The following is a 26224-nucleotide window of genomic DNA, read 5'->3' as shown; positions in this document are numbered from 1 at the left end:
ACCGTATAAAACACCTTATCACTTAAAGCCATGGCTAGAAAGCCTAATAAAAGAAATGGAAGATCAGGGAATAATTAAAGAAGGTGTTAGCGATTGGTGCTTTCCACTAGTAATAGTCAGAAAAAAAGATAACACCTGGAGATTATGTATAGACTATAGATCACTAAATGCCGTCACGGTTAAAGACGTAATGAAGTTACCAAAAATTGGTTCGATTTTAGATTCGTTAGGGGGTTCAAAATATTACACTAGTTTCGATTTAATTGTAGGATACTATCAAATCGATTTAGATGCAGAAAAAAAGCATAAGGCTGCAGTAATCTTAGACGACGAGAGAACTTTCACATTTGAACGTATGCTCTTTGGCTTATCATTTAGTCCAAATTGTTTTAGTCGACTAATAAATTTGGTGTTAAAAGATATCGAACCAAGAAGGAAAAGATACCTTGGCTTATTTAGATGATGTAATATTGTTTAATGAAAACCTGAAAGACCACTTGGTCGGACTTAAAAAATAATAGAAAAGTTTGAAAAAGCAGGCTAAAAATTAACACCAGAAAAGTTAAAAACAGTAGTACCAAAATTAATTTTTCTTGGACACCTGATAAACCAAGGTACTATTTCACCAAATCCAGAAAAATTTAGTCATAAAAAATTTACAGCCTCCTAAAGATAAAAAAAGCTGCAGATCAGTTTGTGGTTTGTTAAGCTATTTCAGACGATATATTAAAAATTATGCCACAATAGAACACAACCTTTGACAAACCTTTTGAAAAAATCAGGCAAATGCGAATGTCCAGAGGACGCAAAACAAGCGCTAAATGAAATAATAAGGCAACTATTACTGGCGCCAATACTAAAACTACCAGATTTGTCACAAGACTTCTGTTTGCAAACAGATGCTTCGGGGTACGGTATCGGGGCTATATTATTAAACATAAATTCTGAAGGAGTAGAATCAATAGTTCAATACGCCATTTGGTCACTGTCGGAAATAGAAAAAAAATACTCGACAGTTGAGAGGGAATGTTTGTCAGTTGTAGTTCTTACAGAATATTTTCGACAATTTTTATTTGGAAAAAAATTCATTTTACGCGTAGACCAAAAATCATTAATTTGGCTTCATACGATGCAAAATACTTCAGCCCGGCTGACACGGTGGATACTACGTCTGCAAGCATATTCATATACCCCAATATACTGTATATAAAGGGCCGTACAAACATTTTACCAGACTATTTGTCACGAAATCCAGATACGGAAGGAAATTTGTCAATAACCGTCCAGAAAGAACTGAAAGGGGTAGAAATACTGTCTAATGAAAACATTCCGAAGCATCAAGATAAAGATGATTTTTGTTTAGCAATGAAATCCTTTTTATCAAAAGGAACGGAACTGCCAGAGCACTTTAAACATTTTTTAAAGGGCTTAGATAATTTTGATTTGGACGAAAGTAAAAATCTTCTAGTAAGATATCATAGACCATCGCAAGAATATAGAAAAAATGACTTTAAAATTATTCCAGTAATTCCAAAATCTTTGGAAGGAGAAGTTTTACAGATGGCACATGCGACGATTGGCTGTCACATGGGAGAAGCAAAAACTATGAGGAGACTGAAAGGAAATTTTTATTTTCCAAAAATGTACTCAAAAGTAAAAGCTTTTATACAAAGCTGCCAAGAGTGCGCCAAACAAAAGTCGCCACCAAGGACCCCTAGGGCGGAATTAGGTCAATACCCCACCCCTTCAGGGGTAGGAGGATTAATTCCAATAGTCATTTGGGGAACCGGAGGAAGTTTACCAGTTTCTAGGAAATGAGACAGGTGCCTGCTAACCATAGTCAACCATTTTAACTGAAATTTATACGCATTTCCAATCAAAGTCGGGAAGAAAAAAACCCTTAAGATAGTTTTGGTCAATCGGCTAGTTCTGGAAAACGGGATTCTTCCTAGAGTTTTCCTTAGCGACAATGGGCCATGTTTTAGAGCCAAATTATTAGACGAAATTACAGAATATCTGGATGTTAGACGATGGTTTACCTTGTCTTACATTGCTGCAGCTAATGGAAAGGTTGAACGTAAGCATAGGGAATTAGCTTACATGCTGGGAATAATGCAAGAGAGGAAAATGAAAATTGGGACGAACATTTACCAATTTTGGTCTTTGCAATAAATGCAGCTTTTTCACGTACCTTAAAAGAAACGTCATTTTTTTTGCAACACATAAGAGATCCGCGAATTTGTTTAGATGAAATACAAAATGACAGAATATATTACAACTTAGACCAATATAAGCAAGAAATGGTGATACGAATGAAAAAAGCTATGGAACAAGTTAAAGAAAATCTGGAAGATGCGAAAACAGAACAAAAAGAAAAATATGACAGGACAAGCAAAAATAAAACAAGTTACTGTTTAGGAGATTTGGTTTATGTTTACAAAACGAATCTGGAAGGAACAAAAAAGTTAAAACCGAAATGGGATGGACCCTACAGGATTATAAAAATTCTACCAAATAACTTAACATATGTTCTAAAGCATCAGTATAAGGAAAAAGAAGAAGTAGTACACCATAATAGAATGAAAAAGGGATATTTTTCAAAACAGTGGAAAACAGAGCCTATACTTTCAGAAGAAGAAATAGAAGATATGATCTCATCAGTATATATCAGAAGACCATATGAATTTTATGACTTTTTTAATGACCACAAAAGTTGGGAGGAGTGTAAGGAGTATTTAGCCCAGTCTTGGCTACAAACTCTACACAACAAACAAGAGAAAAGGGGAAATGTTCGATACTTATTGGAAACTAGCGATGAAGAAAATCAAACACAACATAAGGGTTTAAAGTATGATAAACCAAGGGTAAAATTCACAAAGGAAGAAAAATTGGAAGGAACCCATTAATTATTTGATTTTCATACATTAGACTCACCTACAGCCGTAATACATAAATGGCTTTTCGAACAAATACCATCTACCAGACGCGAGCTAACAGAATGTGACACTGAAAATTCTTCTACAGAAACCGATATAACTAAACCTGGGCCATCGTCAACAAAACCCTCCTTAAGAGAAAAATTATGGAGAACAGTAAAAAAAACCAAAGGGGCAGCAACAAGTTCCTTTGTCGGCAGCACAAGTAGCTAAAACACTTATAAAAAAGGACAAACATCACGAGAAACAAAGATTAAAGATATTTGACGGGGCAACAAAACAGCACTCGGACTCAGAGCCTTGTAAACCACACCATAGAGACCACGGAAAAACTTGCTAACATTATGAAGAAAAAAAGCAAAAATTTGGCGTCTAAAACTCGGACCACGAAACGGAGAAAGGCAGAACGAGCGTAGCCCCCAGCAGATTAATATTTGAATAAAACAATTATAACCGAAAAAAATTAAATAAAAATAAAACGAGTAAATAGCCTCTACAGAAATATCTATATTTTTTTTTATCGGTATATAAATAACATCAAGTTTTCCTTCAAATATAGATCGCCAATAAAAATATTAGCGTCACGTTCTAACGCTAAATTATTAGCTCCGATCTGAAGTGACATCATAGCTTCCTGCAAAAATTTTGTTTCCGATACGAGATAAGACTTCGCGAACGGTGTAATGTCAAGACTTGTCAAAACGAAGTAGGCTTCGTTTCATAAAAAAAATTAATAAGGCCACGTAATTTTTAAAACAGGTGGAGTGGAACTAATTAAGTTATACATATTTAGAATCAGCATTCAAAGGCGATTCTTTTGAAATGTATATTGGAAAAATATATTTTGGGGGGATAATAAAAAAAAAACGAAGGAGTTTAGTTTGCTGAAATAGGGTCATTGGACGCTAGCAAATTTCGAGTGAGCCCAATCACTGCTGGTCTCTCGTTGTTAAGTACACGCAATGCATCTACTGACCTTTGACTCTCTGAGGTGACACTTTCAGTCGAATTTGAAAAAAAATTATTTTGAAGAAATTTAAAAATAATATTAATAGGAAAAACAGCAAGAGTTTACATTAAGTGCGCACTACATGTACAAGCTAGCTGTAATCTTATTATAATTAGTTATAGTCTACGATAATATTTTTTTAATTAATTTAAAATGTCAAAAAGAAAAAGAGAAATTTTAAAGAAATGCTATAAAGGTTTAAGCAAAACATAGAATAAGATTAGAAAGAAAAATGAGTCCTAGGTAAAGGAAAAAAAAAGTAGTATAAAAATAAATTATAACCTAAAAAAAAACTTACCATGAGGTAAAAGCCAACGACATAATCCATTAAAAATAAACCAAAAATTAAACCTCATCGTCAAAAGCAAACCACAGTAGTTCAAGATAATAATTTTAACTCTAGCGATGTTTTGGATCTGAGAAAACGAACTGGCACAGGAGAATCCTAGTTTAAACAATTGGTTTTCACCTGTGCCAACCCAAACACCCAAATCCCAATCCGTTGAACCCTAACACAAACTAAACAGTATCCACTTTTTTTTGAAAATAAAATATAGCTTTACACAACAAAATGAAACTCGCAGTAATGAACACTAAACAGAAGTTCATTCTTGTAATTCTCCCATATTCAAGCTTATCAATAAACCCCAGACAAGGAGCAACAAACTCAAAGCTATTTAGCCTTGCAAGGGAATTACTGTCTCTTTTTCTTTGGCAAATAAAATTGTAATTAAAGCTGGTATAAAATCGGCAACCAGTATATCTTAAAAATTGCATTTCAAGGAAGAAATGAGAACTAGCAAATGCGGGACAAAACTTATTTAAAAGTGTTCTAAAAATTAGCTGAAAAAAGACAGTACTTTTCTAGTACGAACACTTTCGGATGAAGAAATTTAAATAATTTCAAAAAATACAGGGTGCAACAATAGACACCCCCCACCTCTTAAAACTGCGGAGATAATGAATTTGACTATAGAATGGCAATCAGCATAAAAACTTGTTAAGGGTTTTTGGAAATTACGTGAAACATTAAAATATAGGCTTAGGAAAGACCTATTTTACTGAAAAAGCGGAAAAGGACTTCAAAAAAAAATGACTAGCATGACATAGAAAATTGAAAGTAAGGCACATAATAGCCTTAAGAACTTGAAGTTGAAACCTAAGACAAGACCACTAAAAGTGGGGAAGTTAAAGTGAAAATAGTCATTGTCACTTGTATGTCAAGAACTGAATTACTGTGTGCCGTGAAGGCCAGGTATTTTCTGCAGAAGGGCCATTTTTTCTGAAAAAAAGAATAGCCCAAGGGAAAATTGTAGCCACAAATTATTAAATAATTAATTATTGTGTGTGCAGGTTCATCATAGTCTTTTTAGCAGTAGCCCATGACAAGAGGACCTGGAAACGTTATAAGGAGCTACCAGAAGGCAGTCCTGGTAAGCAAACCTTCAGAGTACAGGCAAAATCATTTGATAATGGCATAACAGGTATAAAGTTGAACAGTAAAATTTTTTGGCTTATCAGATCTAAGCGGTAAATAAAGACTTAACCCAAAAGGACATTAAAGCTGAAAAAAAGAGAGATTAGAGACAAAAACGTTATAAAACTGGTTCAAGTGCCTAGAAACTCGAAAAGAATTGAAAAGCATAAAAGTCTGAATAAGCAAACAGGATTATGAGCTAATGACAGTAAATGACACAAGTGGGTCCGAAATACAACCAAAGTTTTAAAACAAAATGTATATAGTCTTATATGGGAAAATTTGTACAGTTGTAACAAATGTAATTGATATAATATCCACTTTTATAAATATATTTCAAAAACCTTGTATAAACAGAGAATTATATTTAAAAAAAAAATTACTATAGAAATGTAAATAGAAAAGTTATGCTGTATGAAATATTTTCAAACCCTTATATAGAGGCCAATCCCAATCATTAGTTATAGTGCATAAATCTATTTGTTAGAGTTGCGTTTGTTTTTTTAATAATTTAATTAAAGTAAGGACTTATAAAATAAAAGTATTGACGGAGTTATTTAAAAGTTGTACAGCGAATGAATATTGCAGTGATTAAATAAATTATTGAAGTGCATAATTATTATTTGTTTTTAACAATTAAGTTATGTATCAACATAACTTTTGTTAATATATATATATACATATATGTATACTAAACTATCCATGTGAATATAGTGAATTAAATGTTGAGTATTTGTGTTTTTTTATGTTTATATCAATCAAGAAGTATCCTACATTAATACTTCATAAGCAATCAACAAAAGAATAATTGGAATTAATTCCAATACTAGTCTATACTATGTTTCATTTTTAAAAATGCTTTAAGTTTCAACCTGTAATATAATAATATATTTAATTTTGCGACTTAAATACTTGTGTAAGTTGTTAAACAATGACTGTATATATATATACTATATTTTTATTAACTTTAAGTTTTAACTAGTGATTTAATTTTATATGTAAATGTTTGACCTCGAGTCAACGTATTAATAATTTTTATTGTGAAATAATCCGTTTAGTTTTAAGTTTGAAAGAATAATCCAGCAAGAACCATAATGTTTCGATTTAAGCGGGATATTATTTTTGGAGTAATTAAAAAAGAGGAGAAAGTAATTAAAAGTTATTAACTTTCGAATGCATTGATATATACGAAAATTGAGTGTTTCATTCTACTATATATGTAAAAATATATGCTTTATATGTATACTAATGTGAATATTTATTCTAGATACAGACTTAGCTATTTTTTTTTGGAAATCAAATTTTTCATAACATCCTTTTGGATCCATTTCTTAATCATCTCTTTGACGCATTTTTGGAAAGTAGCAAATTTAAAAGCCAGTTCAAATATATCCTGATACTATCATCACATACCATCGGAAACCAAACCATACTTGATCAACTGATATTTGGAAACTAAAGCAGAAATACAGACTTTACTACAACTTCATCAAAAGTGAAATAAAATCAGAACTTAATTTAGGCCTAGATATTGTGCTACATAGCCCAAATGGCTTATGTTATTGAAATATGTGAAAATGCTTTGTACTGAAAAAATATGTGAAAATTTATAAATTAATAATATTATATATAATTTATCCAAGGTAATTCTAAAACGAAAAATAAACGGTATATTAACCACATCACACAGATAAATTAAATTATTAATGGGAATTAAATTTAAACTCAAAAAAATTCATAAAACTTTTCTAATATAAATCTAATTTAAGCAAAACCACTAATATTGTGTTTAAGCCGCTTGGGGTCAAGTTAAAACAGAAGATGCATATAAGAAGGGTAAAAAGAGTATTTTTCAGTCCTAGAGATAGAGAAAAAGAGAAACAAGGATGAATTTCAAATTGAAATCCTTCGACAAAAAAGAACATGGCCTATATTGGACAGGAAACATAACCCTAAGGAAACCCATTGAGGGTGTATGCACATAATGACCCAAAGATGGCAGCATATTAGCTGTAAACAAAATTAAGTTGTTTTAAAAGTAAAATATTGAGAATTGGGACAATTCTTCTTTAAATGGGGAGTATTGGGGTAAAGCTTTCTAATTTAGTTAATTATTAATTGAATGAAAATATATTAAGACGAAAAAAAAAAGTTTTAAAATACCACTTTTTAAGATAAAGAGACAAATCGTGGAATGTGTGGACTTGAAGGGAACTTGCTCAATAACCAATTTCCTGGCTAAATGCGTCAATGTACCGGAAGGACGTGGTTAGTTTTTCATATATATATACCCCAATTTTTGAGACTGAAGACAGACCTTTTGACTTGCAGGGTGAACCTCTGCCCGTTTGTTTTCTCATTAGAAATACCTTGGGATCTTGTCGGATCATTGTAATTGTCTGTATCTTATTATATATTATTGTAGTATTTTGAGACTTGTGGTCTACTTCGGGCAGCCAGTCCCAGTAGCATATCTATATCTGTAATTACTATGTGTAAATTGAATAAAAGTATTGTATGTTAGACAACCTCTCTACGATCTACCTTTAGCCCCTCGAACATACCCAGTCGGTACGCCTCATTAGTTCGGTCATAGCCTAAGGCACGCTACGAAAGTTTAATTACCTTAGGGCCAGAGTTTATCTCCCCTATAAAGGGAGAATAAAGGCATCTACGACTAAAACACCCAAATACCATAAATATACACTTCACAACAAAACCAGAGGAGTCTGTGATAGATGATTTTCTCCATTATTTTCCCCAGCATAGGAGTAATCATTATGGGCCTATAAGACACATTGTTTTTATTGGGTTTATTTTTCCCTAGGGTTGGTCGGAGGGACAAATATTTCCATACACTGGGGAATATAGAAGATGTACAAGCGTGATTATAACAATTTAGCAGTTCTTGTTTGTATGAAGGGGTGAGATTCTTTATCCATGTAGGGTGTATATTGTCATAGCTGCCGCTAGTTTTGGTCCTAATATGATGTATTGCATTATTCAATTCCTGGATTGAAAATGGATTAGTTTTATACTTGGATCCTGGGTGTGGTTGGTAACTTGGGTTCATAGGAATTGGGGACAGTTTTCTTTGGTTATTTGATGTTAGCTTATTAACATAAAGAGTTGCAAATAGGTTAGCTTTTTCATTATCATTGTCATAATGGGTATTATTATGTATAAGCTCATACAGGAGTGGGTTGGGGGAAGTCTTTTTCCCACAGATGTGGCTTATAACTCTGTGTATAATTGGCTCATGTGTTTCTCTGGAGAGATTATTTGCAAAATTATTCCTGTATTTATTTTTAGCATCTATTTAAGTCCTTGTGAGATTAGATTCCGATTGTAATTTTTTTAGATATGTAGTAGGTGATGGTTTTCTTAAGAATTCTGTCCTAGCTGCCTTGTTTATCCTCCATTTATTTAGGCACTCATTTGTCCACCATGCTTTAGGAATTTGTTTAGGGAAAGTTTTCTTAGGTGTTGTCCTGGGGATAGCATGATTAGCTGTATTTATTAGTAAAGATGTCAAGGGTTCAGCATGTGTGTCAACTATTGTGTTAGAAATGCATGAAATTTGGGTGAAAATTGTAATTTCATCATTTAGCTTATTTTGGAACATAGACCAATTTGCTTTAGTGTTTATATATTTGGAGGTATGAGATATAGTTTCAGCAGGTTCATTTAGGGAGCAAACTATAGCAAAGTGGTCAGTACATAGACTATCAATTTTATTTATGTAAATTTTATTCAAAAAATTTAATGAAACAATTTGTAGGTCAATTGTGGAGAATCTGTCACTTTTGGGGTTGAAATATGTATTCAGGTTTGGAGGAGTAGCAACAGCTAATTCATTATTATTTGAAGTCATATGCTCAATGAATTTACCAGCTTTATTTGCTGGTTTGTTCCCCCACAAAAGGCTATGGGCATTGAAATCTCCACAAATAATAATATTTTTTAACATATTAGAATTATTTATATAATTAAAGAAATCCTTGGCATCTGTAGTTTGGCCATTAGGGTTATAAAAGCTTATTATGTAGGTTTTTGAATTATTCAGCCAAACACTGATACCAATTGCGTCAACATCATTTGCAAAATCTGGAAAATTGATGCCACAAAATTTTATATTATTTCACTAATAAAGCTACCCCACCTCCTTTTCTCTCTGAAGATTTATCCTTTCTGAGGATAGTATATCCCAGAGACTTAATTTGTTGATTTTGGGTTAAATGAGTTTCCTGGAGGCATAGACTATCAATTTTATTTATGTAAATTTTATTCAAAAAAATTAATGAAACAATTTGTAGGTCAATTGTGGAGAATCTGCCACTTTTGGGGTTGAAATGTGTATTCAGGTTTGGAGGGGTAGCAACAGCTAATTCATTATTATTTGAAGTCATATGCTCAATGAATTTACCAGCTTTATTTGCTGGTTTCTTCCCCCACAAAATGCTATGGGCATTGAAATCTCCACAAATAATAATATTTTTTAACATATTAGAATTATTTATATAATTAAAGAAATCCTTGGCATCTGTAGTTTGGCCATTAGGGTTATAAAAGCTTATTATGTAGGTTTTTGAATTATTCAGCCAAACACTGATACCAATTGCGTCAACATCATTTGCAAAATCTGGAAAATTGATGCCACAAAATTTTATATTATTTTTCACTAATAAAGCTACCCCACCTCCTTTTCTCTCTGAAGATCTATCCTTTCGGAGGATAGTATATCCCAGAGACTTAATTTGTTGATTTTGGGTTAAATGAGTTTCCTGGAGGCAAGCAATATTACTGGAATTATTATTCATAAAAGATATTAGTTCATTTAGCTTATTTTCTGTAAGGGATCTTATATTCCACTGCAGTATTGATATATTTTGTGCTGTTGATTTATTCTTCATATGGCTCTGTCTTAATGTTCAGCTTTGTTAAAATTAAAGCAATATCTTTTTTTGCTTGAATGAGCATATCATCTGGGATGTAGATTTTTGCCAATTCTGTAATGATTTTCGTTTTCTGTAGTTGATGTATGTTCATGGCCTGAACTGCATTACAGTTCAGAATGAATAAGCATATATTTGGGGATTGCATTTTTGGTTGTGCATCCTGTTTGTCGGTTAACGGGTTAATTCCTGGTAGTGTTACTGGTTTGTTTCCTCTTGGGAGGGGGGGTCAGGCTGACCTCATCTCACCGGACAAGGAGGCTTGTTGGCTTGGTGATTCCTTCTTATAGGGATTTGAGCTAGGAGGCTTAGAAGATGGTGTTTTATATGGGGTGCTTGATGCATTGGGGGCATTTGACTTGGGGGTTTTGGTTGGTTTCATTACAGGCTTTATTTGGTATTGTTGGGCAGCATTTGCTTCCATTGCTGCAAAGGGGTATGGGATGGCCTTCTCTGTTGATATTTGGAGTGTTAGAGCTCTGTTCTTGTATGCAGGGCATAATGATTTATTTGTAGATTCATGTGGGCCTTTGCAATTGATGCATGTAGGCTGAGTGTTGTTGCAAGTTGTCAGCTCTTTAGCATGGAAAGATTTACAATTACTACACTCTTGGAGAATTTCATTGCATTTGTTTGTCGTGTGTCCCAGTTTGAAATACTTCTGACACTGAATAGGCTTAGGTTTGTATTCCTTGTGTGGTTTGATTTTCCCAAATAGGAATGATTTTTCTGGGATATCAATTTTATCCTTCAGTGTGAATAAGAAGGATCTACTAGTTTTTAGGCCATTAGAGTTAGGTTTTCCAAGTTGGGTAACATCCTCAACTGGGATTGTGTTTCCAGCCCTATTTGAAAGGCCTTCTTTTAACTCCTGAGTAGATATCTCTGGGGGAACATTATAAACTACTATTTGTGTTGGTGATTGTTTTGGGTTCCAATTAGATGCAATAATTGGGGTATTCAGAAGGGATTTAAGGTTAATTATTGTATCTGCTGATTTCTGATCTTCTACAGCTATTAGCAGAGATCCATCACGGTTAATGTTAAGAGAGAACATTGATTTTAGCAGTTTAAAAATTGCAACTCTTATTGCAGTGATCATTTTTATTTCAAAGGGGGTAGTGGGAGTAATTTTAAGGTAAATTCTTAAGTTTTTGTAGGGAGGATCCTGGGCAGGAAGAGGGGAAATGCATTTAATTGGGGAGATTTTTTTCCTTTTTTTAGAACTTCTAAAGAGGACCTCTTGAAACCCATTATCATCATTTATGGTTACATTAGCCCCTACACTTATCATTGTCCTATTCTCCGAATTGGAGCTATCATTAGAACTTTGAGATAGGGTGCTTGACCAGCCAGGATGGGTATCTTTAACTATGACACTTTCACTGGAATTTGATTTGGGATCCGGGGGGACTTTTTTTTTGGAGGACTTCTAATCATTGCCTATTGGAAAAAGCTTTAAACACAAAAATAAAACTAAAACAAGAAGGGAAAATAGATGATATCAAACCGTCTGCACTATACTATGGGGAGTATAAACACCACAGTATAGCCCTGAGAATGAGTTGAGCAGAATTGGTTTAGTACAACTGCTGATTAGAAGAGATAATAATCACAAGAAAATATATTTCGATTTTCTTATAAGGTTGCTGTTTGATGAAAGGCTAGAAGATAAAAGGCTAGGTTATGCTCGTTTAACAAGTAATCCTCTAGTTCTTCCGAAAAATTATTCTTTTCTTCTTACTGGAAACGGGACATAAGCACAGCATATTGTTTTTTTTTTACCTAAACGTTTGTAAAATACAATACCAAATGTGGTACAATAAAATACATATAAAGGGAATATTTTGTCTTGTAGCCTAAACTATATTTATGGTAAAATTTAATTTATTTAATAATATATGGTCTAAATAATGAAAATATTGGAGATATCTTTTGTTGGAATGCTAAAATTAAAATTGAACTGAGCGCCTCTTAGAAGCAACTAGGATTAGTAAATATTGAAAATAGAAAACTGTCAGCTGTACCCCGGAAATTATTACTTATTGAAAGCACTTGATGTGGTATGTAGACTTTTGATTATAGAGTTTGCCAAGTTTGTCCACAGTGGATATAGAGGGAAGCCTGACTTCCACTACGAAAACAAAGGTATACAGAGTACGAAATTGAAACATTCGGGAACAAATTAGATGCTTTTCCGACAAAAAAAACAAGCCTTTTTTAAGCATCAGTATGTTTCAAATACTTTGAATTTTTCAAGGATGGCTTTGGACTCTCCCCCTGAAATTAATTTGTGCGCATAGAACTGGCTCTCAGTATTGTATAATTTAGCTGTAATCAATCAGTTCAAGAGTTCCTCTTTGAAGAGCAGTATGCTTCTGCTAATATGTAATTTGGCTATTTATCAGTTTTTGAATAAGTTATTAGTCAACCATTTTATGTTGACTCTTAGAAGAACAAGGAAAGAATTTGGAGAAATTCAGGAGCTGAATGTACTTATATTAAGGGATCAAAAGCCTAAAAGTTGGCAAAGCTGGCACTATTGCTATCATGTTTTATGTTCCTGGCCTCCCCCAGGCAAATCAGCGTGTCCCCAGGTGGCGATAGGGGAACGCTCTACAGATATGTAGGGTACCTCCATAGGAGGCACGGACCAAGGGGGGACCTTGTCCCTGGGGGTCCATAATATGGGGCACCTCATAATATGGGGAACCCTTGTCAGGGGTCATATATACAACTGGAGAAGAAAGAAGGTCCGTCGACCGGTCACTCAAAAGGGCCCGGTGACTTTTCCACAAGTCCCAGGAGTTGCAAACGTTCTCCCACTAATAGGTTAAACTACATGGTAATGCAGAAAACCATTACGGGAGGATCCTCTATTGGAGGACAACTGCGGCAGGGCGTAAGATCCACATCTATGGGCAACGGCCTCTGCAAAGGGCTGCCTCGACCTTTTCGGGGTATCCACAAGACTGGGGACCTTGCGGTCAACTCTATTCCCACTTGAGGATTGGCGCCCCTCGAGGAAATTATGGCCTAGTAAACTACACAGCATTCGCACGGGATTCTGACTAATGGATAATTTTTCTGGGCTTGGTATGTTTTGATGGGTGCCTTAGGGCTGAAAAACCTCTTCCTAGCTAATTTATCTATTATGGGTTGCCTCCCCGTAGTAGCATAATATTTGTAGGCATGAATATATAATGAGTCGGAGGTAATAGGCTTGAGACTGTCTGTGCAGGAATTCGACTGTTGTTGATAGAAAAGCATCGCCAAGTGCTGACAACCATGTTGTGACCAAGATGGGCCCAGGATTGCACAAAGTCCCCATTGATGGAGGTCCCAGTGACTTCTTGCTGTCCAGTTCTAAGACTACTTAAACACTTTGGTTTACACTTGAGATAATGTGTGATCCTGGTCCTGATAGGGTATATGAGATCGTTGCTTTTCCCGAAGAGAAAATAATTTCAATCATTAAAAGAACATAAAAATTGGAACTTGGAATGTTACGACATTAAACAATGACTATCATATCGACATTTTGACTGACAAATTCAGACGATTCGAACTGGATTTATTGGGAATTTCAGAAACTCATATCCCAGGGGTAGGAAGCATGAAATTAGGTGATATAAAATTTGTTTACTCAGGCAGGAAGGATGCGGTTATACTGACAGAGAGTTGGGCCCATGATAAATAAGGAAGCCGCTAAGTCTTGTTAACGCAGGAAGGGTATTAATAATAGAATACTAATCGGTGATTTTATGACTAAAAAGTGCAGGGTATCAATTATTGTAGTATATGCCCTTTTAGAACTGACTGACGGAGATACTAGTGATTTAGATGAATTTTACTTACAGTTACAGGAGCAAATAGACAGGGTCCAAGGTTGAAATACTATGTTATTACTAGTAGATTTTAACACCCATGTCGGTAGTAAAAGGGATTGATCGTATCCTAACCTAGGTAAATTTGGTGTACGAAAATAAAACAGTAATAAATGAAGGCTTTTACAATTTTGTAAGTATTCTAAACAATTTCTAACCAACGTAGTGTTTTGTAGTAAGTCAGCACGTCATTCATATGACAGTATAACAGCAAACCTTGCCGATTATGTGAATATGATCCAAGGACAGGCAGGATCAGTAAGGGATGGTGGGGTATGCATGGGTGACGCTATTCATGTTAAACGTAAAGATCACCATCTAGTAGTGTCAAGGGTTAATTTAAAGCTGAAATATCGGAAGGGTAACTACCTCCCGGGAAGTTATGATGCTGGTAGACTCCAGGATGAGAATTTGAGAGAAACTTTCCAGGAACAGTTGAATACTAAACTTTGAGAGTTTAAAATTTGATAATGTGGAAGATGGTTGGAATAATTATAGAAAAATAATTTGTGAAGCTGCTGAAGGTGTATTAGGGAAGAAATCTAGAACTGCAGTTAAGAATATTAGTGAAAAAGTTTTATGTTTAATAGAAAGGAGAAAGGACTTGTACAAGAATTATCTGAGTGATAGATTGTATGAAAACAAAAGTAGTGTAAAGAAAGTGGAGAGAGCATTAAAATATGAACTAAGGAGGTGTGAAGTGGAGGCCATAGATAAAATTGTTGAGGATCTGGAAGATTCAGCTAGACGGCATAATAGTAAAATATTGTACTGGCACTTTAACAAATTGAGAGGGAGAAGTCAATCCGGACTTGGCCCAGTTAAAGATAGGAATGGGGTCGCAATTAGTGATAAGGAAAAAACTAAAGAGAGATGGGCCGAACATTTTGAGAATTTGTTTAACCAAGATAGAGTTGCAGGAAAAAATATATATAGGAAAATGAAAAAATTTGTGATACCTTGGATGTGAAGGAAGTTTTGTTTTATGAGGAGGAATTAATAGCAGCAATAAAAGAATTAAAAAATAATAAGATTCCATGTGCTGATGAGGTGGTTAATTTTCTCATTGAATCTAGGAACTCGAAGGATCTAAATAAGCTAATTAAAATTGAGAGCATAATTTTTGAAAAAGGGGAAGTATATAACGATTATTGGAAAGTCGTAATTAAGTTACTTTATAAGAAAGGTGATAAAAGCGAATGTTGTAATTATCGAGGCATTAGTCTGGTCTCCGTAGATAGTAACTTACTTATTAATATGATACTTTTTAGACTGAGAGATGCTATAGACAAAGTTTTAAGAGAAGAGCAGGGCGGTTTTAGAAAAGGTAGAGAATGTGTTGACCATGTTTTCACTCCTAGGCTAATAATTTAGAAGGGCCTGAGTTTTCAAACACCTTTGGCCCTCAGTTTTATACATTATGAGCAAGCGTTCAATTCTATTGATAGAATAGCTATAGCAAAGATTGTATCCTTGTATGGTATACCAGATAAACACATTAAAGTAATTAGCGCTATGTACAAGAATAACGTTGCTGCAGTTAAGATAGGAAATGAGGTTAGTAGCTGGTTTTGCATTAAATCAAGAGTTAGGCAGGATTGTGTTCTATCCCCATTTATATGGGTTATTTTGATGGACTTTGTTTTAAGGAGCACAGGAAAGGCAATGGGAGACCACGGAATCAAATGGGGAGGAAAAAGTCTCCTGGACTTGGATTATGCTGATGATTTAAGCATCCTAGATGAAAGTGTGAGCAAAATGAATGAAGTTTTAGAGGTTTTGCGAGTTCAGGGTGCTAGAATTGGTTTGAAAATTAATGTTAGGAACACTAAGTCACTAAGGCTAGGAATAAGTGAAGATGAAAAGGTGACGTTGGGTAATGAAAAGATTGATCAGGTGGGCAGTTTCACTTACCTTGGTAGTATTATTAGTGAAGATGGTAGGAGCAGTGAAGATGTTAAATATAGAATAGCCAAGGCTCAGGGTGTTTTTTCACAGTTGAAAAATGTTTGGAAGAATAGGAAGATAAGTCTGCAAACCAAAATTAGAATATTAGAAGCTACAGTGATGACAGTTGTCAAATATGGCTCTGAAGCATCGACGCTCCGAAAAGCGGATGAAGATTTGCTAGATGTATTCCAAAAAACTGCTTAAGGATTGTTCTGGGTACCCGGCTGACTGACCTTATTTCAAACAATCGGCTATACGATCAATCTGGTTCAATACTGCTCTTTAGGGCTATAACAAAAGAAATGTTGAGGTTGTAAGGACACACTGTTCGGATTAAAGATGACAGATTGCCGAAGATTGATATTTTCGACCAACCGTCTAGGGCTACACGGACAGCAGGTTGTCCCCGTCTGGGGTGGGAAGACTTCATAAGGAAAGATTTAAAGGAAATTAAAACTTCTTGGGAGGGTGTAAAAAGGGAGGCTTTGAATAGATTGGGGTGGAGGAGGAGCAAGTGTAGCTGTGTTGGCCTCAGGCGGCTTGGTGCTGCGGTGAGTTGTTAGTAGTAGTAGTAGTAATAAGATAAGTCAGCAATATCTCAAGAATGACTAAGGATATTAGGTTTAAACTTTCAGAGCTTCTACTATTACTACTTCTACTCTTACATTTGAACTAAATTAAAAGAGTGTAAGTGTATCCAGGTCATCAAAGGAGCATAGATACAATATTTTGGGAATGGTATTAAGTCTGATTTTTTAGGAGAACTTGAGGTTTCAAATTAAATTAGGCAGGGGTGAAATTGGGTAATTCCGACCCCTTATCGAGTTTATTTCAGCTTAATTTGGTCCCAAAATTTTTCTGGAGTTGGTGCCACAATAAAAACTATTTGATGTTGTTCTTGGTCATAGTAGTAATATTCTTCACAATCTAGAAAGTCCACAAGTTTTGTTGGTTCCGTGACTTACTCCACTCATCTCAGAGGGGTTGGACTTGGCCCCTAGTCTGGAGTAAATCTGACACCCCTGGGCACATCCTATGTATGCAAAGATAAAAATTCTGTCACCTTAAGACATGATAGAGAATACCTCTATGTACAGGGAAACTATACAAAACAAAAACTTCTGTTAATAGTTTGTATGTACCACAGAGGAACACCGGTTTTCTGCTTACTATGTGGTAATTCCGATAGTGTTGGTCTTACCTCATACATAGAAGAAGTCTCTGAGAATGGTACTTTTCAAATTTTTACTGTATAATATGAAAAAGGGAACACTGTACTTCAAACAATGGCGAAAATTTGTAATTTCAGTTAGTATAAGAGATTTTTTTTTAGTTGAAAGGAAGTAATTTTTATTGAAAAAACAATTTCAATCAGAATCAGAGGAGTCGACAAAGCAAACTTTTGATCACTTCTTGTACTTTCTTGTACTGAGTGATGACATGCCGAATTTGAAATGATGGTAGAGTGAAGGGTCCAGCTTCAGGAGCTTTAATAGTCCTGCAAATATGTATTCTTCTTCAACTTTGTCAGTGTCATCTCTAATACTAATAAATTGCAGTAATTACTTAAACTATCCTATTAACTTATCAGCTATTTAGAATCATGTCATCATCTCTTTATTCTTCTTCAGTATCAATTAAAAATTGCTACATACCTTGCTGCCAACAAAAATGCCTTCCACAAGATTTTGAAATTCCTTTATGACAAAGCGATTGAAAATGGCGGAAATATTGAAGGCTGTTGTCAAGTACCCAAGCCAAAGGAAGAAGATTGCATATGGAACCACAGACATTTTTAATCACTAAGCCAGATAAGACAGGAGTGTTGGAGTTACCCCTAGGTCGGACTTACCCAAGTTCACTACTATATGTGTCCAGGTTTTAAAAAGGGCAAATGTTATTAAAACTGTGTAGCTAATGCCCCCCCCCCCCCCAATGCCTTCAAAAGACCAGAACATAATTTCCACAATCCTGAAAATCAAATACATTTTAAATGTTTTCAGTTTTTTAACTTCAATAAATCCAAAATTATTCAGACCTTAAGAAATAATTATCAGTATATGTATATTAAACTATCAATCCACATTCATTTCTTTTTTGTATCTTTTTTTTTCAATAAAGTGAAAATTATGTTCTAGTCTTCAGAAGGCATGGAGTGCATGAGACCTACTCATGTTAGTTTCTGCTCGTTTTGAGTTTGACTTGGTGGATTATTGTAATTTCTGTTTGTTTTGGGTTTCATTTACGTATTGACAGTGATTTCTGGTAGTTTTATACTCGGGAAATTATTTGACTTTATTTCTGCTCATTTTTGGTTTACTGTAGCTATTTACTTTCCTTTGAAAACGTATCTTGCGGTTTTTTTGTTAATTAATTACAACTAAAAGTTAGTCCTTAAAATAATTAGTCTGTACCCCAAGTAATTGGCAGAAATGTCAGTTCAATGTCAACAACCTCCAAATCTATTCCTACAATATCTGGAAAATAAAAGAATAGAAACATCCCTGAGTAGTTCAATGAAAAACTGACATTTGAAACTTGCTTGCAGGAAATTTTCATGATTTCTCCAATATAGTGTAAGTGGGCTTGTTTTTTCATGTACTCAAACTGTACCAACACAAATCTTCAGACTGAAGCTCAGATGTGTCTTCAATTTCATTTTTATTTGGGATGAAATGCTGCCACTATTCAATGTTTTTTTTTTTGTTTTTTTTTTGGTGGTGGTTTACTTGCCTTTTTCTTTATGTTTTACTTTCCTTTCTTAGCTTGTGCAGTAGCTCCAGAGCTTCTTTTTCTGGCATATCAGTGAGTAATCTAGTATTTCCCTGCTTCTTGGAGATTCCTTGCAAATGGGTGAAATCTGCCTTGGGATATCCCTTTACTGCTCCAGAAATCCAGCCAATCCTCTCTGCTGTTTTTGCACTAGATTAGGGCAAAGAAGAGTGAGAGGGTACTCTGTTAGGCTAATTTCAGAAAAGGGTTCACTTTGATATTGTGTGTCATTCACATGGGCTGTTAAAAAATAAGACTCTGTAAAACTATTTCTGTTGAATAGCCAAATCCTTGATTTTCTGAACCCAACTCTTATATTTCCTGGATTCAGCTTGTTGAAAAATGACTCTTTGCAAAGCAGAGCTCTCTCATAAATAGAATTTTGCACACTATAGTAAAGCTGAAGTCACAAATCTATCCTTTCTCTAACTGCACTTTTAGATGGCTAGTACACTGAAACATTGAGTGGCTAGAGGTGGTGTGGAGAGAAGGTCTAAATATTGATAACTTTGTTTCTATAGAGTTTCAAAGGCTGAAGTAACATGTGACTCTCATGATTGTAAAAGGGTATCAATATGGGACCATCCTTTGAAGGTTTCACCTGCTGGATGGAAAATACAAAGTTGGGAGAGGTTGTCCAACCACTTTGGTGTGAAAATCCTATACAAACAGGCAGATTTCCAAAAAACATCTTATCACTGACCATTATCCTTGGAAAGATGTAGACTGGTGGCATTGCATGACCTATAGCTGATCCAAATCCCAACATTCTTGTATTTTCTTGATTCTCAGCAAGCATCACCTGAGAAACCTGCTTTTAGTCTTTCTTTGCAACTACCTTGGGAGCCTGTATGACAGTTAAAATACCATTTGCATCAGAGTTAAAGATATGATGAAGATGGGAACAAAACTGTCCATATAGTGACTTTAGGTTGGAGAAGAACTGGTCTACTTTACTTGGATTGAAGCCAGCTGCTCAAACATTGCAAGAATAATCAGGGTTATGGATTGATAATTCACTATTTTGCTTAAGAAGCTCATCTTATAGCCAACTTTGGCACAAGTCTAAATATAGTAACTTAGCCCCCTCGTATGCTAATTTTCTTATATCTTTAGGTGCTAAGCCATGCTTGAGCACTTGGTACTTCTGAAGATAATTATTAAGTTCACATTCTTGCTTTTTTGTGGAGACAGTTTTTTTTTGTTAGTGTGTTCTCCCAGAAACTGTAACTCTATAGTGGTCTTGACACTGTTTGTGGCAGTAGGTTATTCCAATGCTTTTCTACACTGCTTTACAGTATATGCACCAGCAGACCTTTTTTTCCATAGGCATCACCAGATTTACAAATAGATAGTTGGCTATCTATCATAGGTTTAGCATCTGTTGGACAGATTCAGGGGGAGTGGAACTCATGTTTCTAATATAGTTGTAAACATGTCCAGCCTGCAATAAAATAAATCCATAATCAGGTGTAATTAGTAATTACTGTAATGCTGAACCAGGGCAAATAATTTTGCAGCATGTTTGAAAAGAGTGCAGACTCCTTTTTTTTCACTTTTATTTTATTTCTTGTTTTAATCTTGTCTTTTTGGGCTAATTTCTAGTATTTGATCAGTTTGGTATGAGTGTGTTGAGTAACTGCATTTCAGTAACCTTACTAGTCCTTTCAAGCTACTTTGCTTTTCTTGGCAGGCAAAAAGTATACAGTTTAGTTTTATTAACAAGCCCTAGGGGACCAAGCTTAGCTCAGTAAAATTAATGACAGTTGTTTTTTCTATGTAAAACACCTTTCATTCCATTTTACTCTCTCCAGAAAGTTAAACCAATGCCCAAAGTTGGTTTTGGGCATTCATTTGACTGAAAATATTTCAAACGGTAATCTATACAAAAAAGTAGTTCCATCCTACTTTCTAAAGGCTATACAGAGAGAAAGGTTGAGATGGTCAGGACATGTTCTGCAGATTGCCAAAGATTATCCTTTTTGGCCATGCATCTAGTGCCAAAAAATAGCAGGTTAGTCAAAATGGGATGGGAAGAGGTTGTAGGAAATTGGAAAGTTTTTTAATGTGTAGCAAGGGAAGCTTTGAACAGACAGGATAGAGGAGGAGAATATACAGCTGTGTTGGCCTCAAGTGGTTTGATGCTGCAGTAAGTTGTTAGTAATGGTATTAGTTTCTGTTCCTGAATTGTAAACACTTCTGCAGTATGTAATTGCCTGGCAAGGCACATACATACCTTAAATATCTTAAATCACAGCTTGGAGTAAATCTACAGATTTTCCATCTATGTAATGCTCTGTTATGACTTCTGTAGGTTATTTGATGCAGTTGCTTGCTACATTTGGATTTAGGACTCAACAGCTTCCCAGTTGTGCAGGAACTCTTGCTGTAGCCATTATTTGTCAAAATTTTGCTTGAATGCATGTATTGAATCAGCAGCCACTGTATCTTCAAAGAATTGATTCCACAAGTTTGTAACTTGCTGGCTGAAGAAATGGCTTCTTTCATGGATTGAGGTGTCTCTTGAAGATTTTCTTGGAATGCCCTCTTGTCACAGAACGTTATGAGGGGGGGGGGGGGGCAAGGACACCACAGAGAATATTTTTGGAAATAATTTTGTGGGCCATAATCATGCACCCATGTTTCCTCCAGTATGTGAGAGTAGGAAGCTTCAAGTGATGTAAAAACTCTTCATATGGCATTTGTTTGAGGCCTTTGACCATTTTGGTTGCTCTTTATTGTATTATTTCTAGTATTTCTTTGTCCTTCTTGAAATAGGGTGATGCCAGGGCCATTCTAACCTCTTAGAATATATATATATATATATATATATATATATATATACATATATATACACCAAGATGTGCATCCCTAAGTGGTAACATCCCTAAGTGTTCGACAGTTCATTACCTCATTAATTTAATTGATTTTATTTTAAAACACCTGGATGAACCTGGAAAATGGATAAATTTAATTGCAATTGATTTCAAAAAAGCATTTGACCTTGTTGATCACAAAATCCTTTTAGAAAAAATGGCGGAAAAAAATATACCCAGCATTATTATTAAAATCATCAAGAGCTTCTTAACAAATAGAGAGCAAACTGTGAAGTATAAAGACCAATTTTCCACTTCTCTGCCAGTTTTTTGTGGAATTCCACAAGGAACTGTGATCAGGCCACTGGGCTTCCTCTTCATGATAAATGAAATTGCTGCTGAGCTGGAGGGCAGATGGAAATATGTTGACAACTTGTCCTTAACGGAAATTGTATCTAAGGATTTGAAGAGCAATGCTGCTGGTTTCATCGACCAAGTTACCTCAGAGGTGGCTGAACTAAACATGGTCATGAATAAAGACAAATGCTTGGTCACGACATTTTCTTTTCTTCAGAATACTCAACCGTCTTTCGAACCTCCTATCGCTTCCGAGCTAATAAGCCATAAAATAACTTTACTTGGTGTGGTGATTTCTTCTGACCTCTCATGGTGTGAGAATACAAAGACAATTGTAAAAAAAAGCTAACAGCGCAATCCAAATGCTAAAAACACTGAAAAATTTTTGAATTCCTAAGGACAAGCTGAAACTAATCTTTCACACTTTCATCCACCCCTTAGTTGAATATGCTTGTCCGGTTCGGCACTTTGCCCTTACCCAGGATGAAATTGATAAAATAGAACAAGTTCAGAAGATATCACTGCAAACCAATTATGGCGGATCCCCTCTACCTTACTCCTTTTACCTCAAGGAATTTAATCTTGAATCCCTTTCTTCCTGCCGAGGAAAATTATGCCAAAGATTTGGCTCCTCCCTCCTTCAACATCCCATCTACCGAGCAGTCCTTCCCCCACCTTTTGTCCCTATAAGATCTTGTCCCCCCAGGGAAGTGGCTGAGAAAGTTCCAAAACTAACCCCAGTCCACTGTAACACCATGCGCTACAGTAAAAGCTTTGTGCCAAGCTTTGTCAAATATTATAATGATCTCTAGTGTTTTTATTGTTTAGTTTATTTTATCCTGACGAAGTTTTATCAGATAATTTTATTCTCAATCTCAAGTGTTTTTATCCTTTAGTTTATTTATTGATGAAGTTTTATCAGACAACTTTATTTTGCTAATTATGACTAAGAGACATCATATTTGGGCTTTGCCCACGAGAGCTATGACTTGTTTTTGAATTAAATGAATTTGAATTTGATGTCCTTCATTATGTATACATACATATATATATATATATATATATATATATATATATATATATATATATATATATATATATATTATAATAATTAGCATAATTAATGTTTACAATTATAATAATCAATTGAATCATTCTAACTTAGTGAACAAAGAAATAAAAAAAAATGTACCTGAAAAAATCAGTAGTCATCAGCCTTATGCAGAAATTTAATTGCAGCCTCAAACAACTTGATTTTGTAACCTTGACAACATGAACTTGCTTTATTATTTTTGATGTTTTGTCAAAAACACATTCTTGAATATTTGGTGTTAAGGAAGAAGAAAATAGTATAATATTGCAAAATTTATTTTATAACTTTCTTTTATCCAATTTAATTGTGGAGAGTCAGTGCTTGTGGATTAAAAAAAGGATTTATTATGAAACCGTAAGTTTAAAACAGATGTTTTAAGCCTTTTTACACCCTATATATCTATGTATTTTTGCCATTTTCAACAGCTCAAAAAGGTCTCAAGAGCTCAAAAATTTCCAATAGAAGTGATTATTATATTTATAAAGATCATAAAAGAAGGCATTCAGTGGTAGGCCTATATTCACTTTATTCATAAGTCAATAATATGATTTGGTAAAAATTTACCATATAGTCTATGTGAGAGGCAAAGCTGGCAATAGGCCTAACTTTCCCAGAGTTGTATGAAAATGATTAATTACTTGTTTATAGGTATATTATGAAGTAAAATTTTTTTTTCAAGTTTTCTTATGTGGAGAGGACCTACTAAATTGGGTAAAGTTCTACCAAATCATATTATTGAGTTAGGAATAAAGTGAATACACCATTCGATGCCTTTTTTAATGCTGATAACAAACATAATAAGCATTTCTATCAGAAATAAATTTAAGCCCCCCCCCTATATATACCTAACCTAACCTAACCCTGTATTGGCATATATAGGGGGGGGGGGCTGAAATTCATTTCTAATAGAAATGATTTTTATATTTATAATCAGCATAAAAAAAGGCATTGAATGGTGTATTCACTTTAGTCATAACTCAATAATATGATTTGGTAGAATTTATATGAAATCATATTAGCCTATTGAGTTAGGACTAAAGTGAATACACCATTTGATGCCTTTTTTATGCTGATAACAAATATAATAAGCATTTCTATCGGAAATGTATTTCAGCCCCCCCCCCTATATAGGCCAATTCAGGGTTAGGTATAGGGTAAAGTTCTACAAAATCATATTATTGAGTTAGGACTAAAGTGAATACACCATTTGATGCCTTTTTGGTAAAGTTCTACAAAATCATATTATTGAGTTAGGACAAAAGTGAATGCAACATTTGATGCCTTTTTTTATGCTGATTACGAATATAATAAGCATTTCTATCGGAAATGAATTTCAGCCCCCCCTATATAGGCTATACCTAACCCTGAATTGGCCTATATAGGGGGGCTGAAATTCATTTCCGATAGAAATGCTTATTATATTCATAATCAGCATAAAAAAGGCATCGAATGGTGTATTCACTTTAGTCCTAACTCAATAGGGTAAGACACCCAGTAGTCAGCCACCTGCCTATTCTCGGACATCATCTTTTAGGCCTATACTATTTTAATCACTATTTACAATGAGCTGTTTGTATGTCCAAGTTTAGGCAGAATTGTCACTTGTTAGTAAATTCAAAAATAGGAGGCGCTGTACAAGTGAAACTATTTGAATTAGTAACCTACTTGTTCAGAAATTCTTCAGAAATTTTTTTATACAAAAATTAAGTTTCTAGGTGGTATAATACAGTAATTAGAGTAGTTTAAACGTCAAAAAGTTTTCAAAGTGATTAAAGTGTCCGACTACTGGGTGTCTTACCCTAATATGATTTTGTAGAACTTTACTGCCTTTTTTATGCTGATTATGAATATAATAAGCATTTCTATCGGAAATAAATTTCAGCCCCCCCCCCTATATAGGCTATATCTAGCCTAACCCAACCTAACCCTGAATTGGCCTATATAGGGGAGGGGCTGAAATTCATTTCCAAAATAAATGCTTAGGCCCTATTATATTCGTAATCAGCATAAAAAAAGGCATCGAATGGTGTATTCACTTTAGTCCTAACTCAATAATATGATTTCGTAGAAATTTACCCTGAATTGATACCAGTTAGACATTTCAAAACCCTTCATAGGCCTAGGGCATAGTTTAGGCTCTGCATTCCTGAGAGCTTTCATTCACCTATACTGGCCTAACATTCCAAGATATCCTTGCAAAAAGCCCCATCTGGAATTTTATCTTAGGCTAATTTTTCAAATTTTTAACCTTACGTATATGAGATATTTTAGCTTTTTCTTGAGAGTTTTATATTTTCTCTCATATTCCTTATCAACATTCATTTTGACTGCGTTGTAAACCAGGGCTGCCAACTGCTGACGTCAAAAAAGAGTGCAAATGAAGGCCAAAAAGCGTGTGCAAGTCAAACAATTTGCGCGCGCGCGGCTACCGCCGCGTACGCAGCCCCTTTCACTGTTCTGACCACTTTTACGCTATTTACACATAATTTCAAGTTGTCTTTCGAACAATAAACATATTATCTTTCAATTTTTCCAATATATTTAAAATAAAGTTAAGAGATCAAGCTCTAAGTAATAAGTTAGATATTGATTATCATTTTTTTAGCTTAAAAATTAATTTTTAGGTTAAAATACTCTACTTGAAATTTGCAGCTGTTTATTTTGATTTATTGGATCTTTCACTGAATTATTGTTGACTGCCTTCAATGTTTAGTTAAAGTTTTGTGTCCATTTAATCCGAATATTTTAAAAGGAATATAGGAGATCCAAAAAATAATCGTGAACGATATCTGACTGCATTATAGTCAAGTTTAGTACCATGATATTTTCTTAAACCACATTGGCCTGACATAACATAAAGAAAGAAAAATGAGCAAAAATGAGGTTTTTAACGGCCAAATGAAAATACTGAAAAACAACATTTTAATTATTACATTTCTTGCAGACACCCTTTGAGACCTAAGGTGTTGTTC

At 34.5% G+C, this 26224-nt stretch overlaps 1 protein-coding gene across 2 annotated transcripts in view; it reads right to left on the bottom strand.

The window, feature by feature from the left end:
• The window catches only part of LOC148952225 (uncharacterized), a 60179-nt gene extending 34594 nt beyond the window's left edge, over positions 1–25585 (bottom strand). For both annotated transcript variants that reach the window (XM_089088881.1, XM_089088880.1), the window contains exon 1: positions 25506–25585. In XM_089088881.1, the coding sequence (XP_088945007.1) occupies positions 25506–25574 (69 nt within the window). In that variant the 5' untranslated portion in view covers positions 25575–25585. The remainder of the gene's footprint in view (positions 1–25505) is intronic.
• Between the last annotated feature and the right edge of the window lie 639 nt (positions 25586–26224).

Source organism: Artemia sp. Qi Xiang Cuo, chromosome 5 (assembly GCF_049724085.1).
Source record: "Artemia sp. Qi Xiang Cuo chromosome 5, ASM4972408v1, whole genome shotgun sequence".
Lineage (NCBI taxonomy): Eukaryota > Metazoa > Arthropoda > Branchiopoda > Anostraca > Artemiidae > Artemia > Artemia sp. Qi Xiang Cuo.
This window is presented reverse-complemented; position numbering and strand designations above follow the sequence as displayed.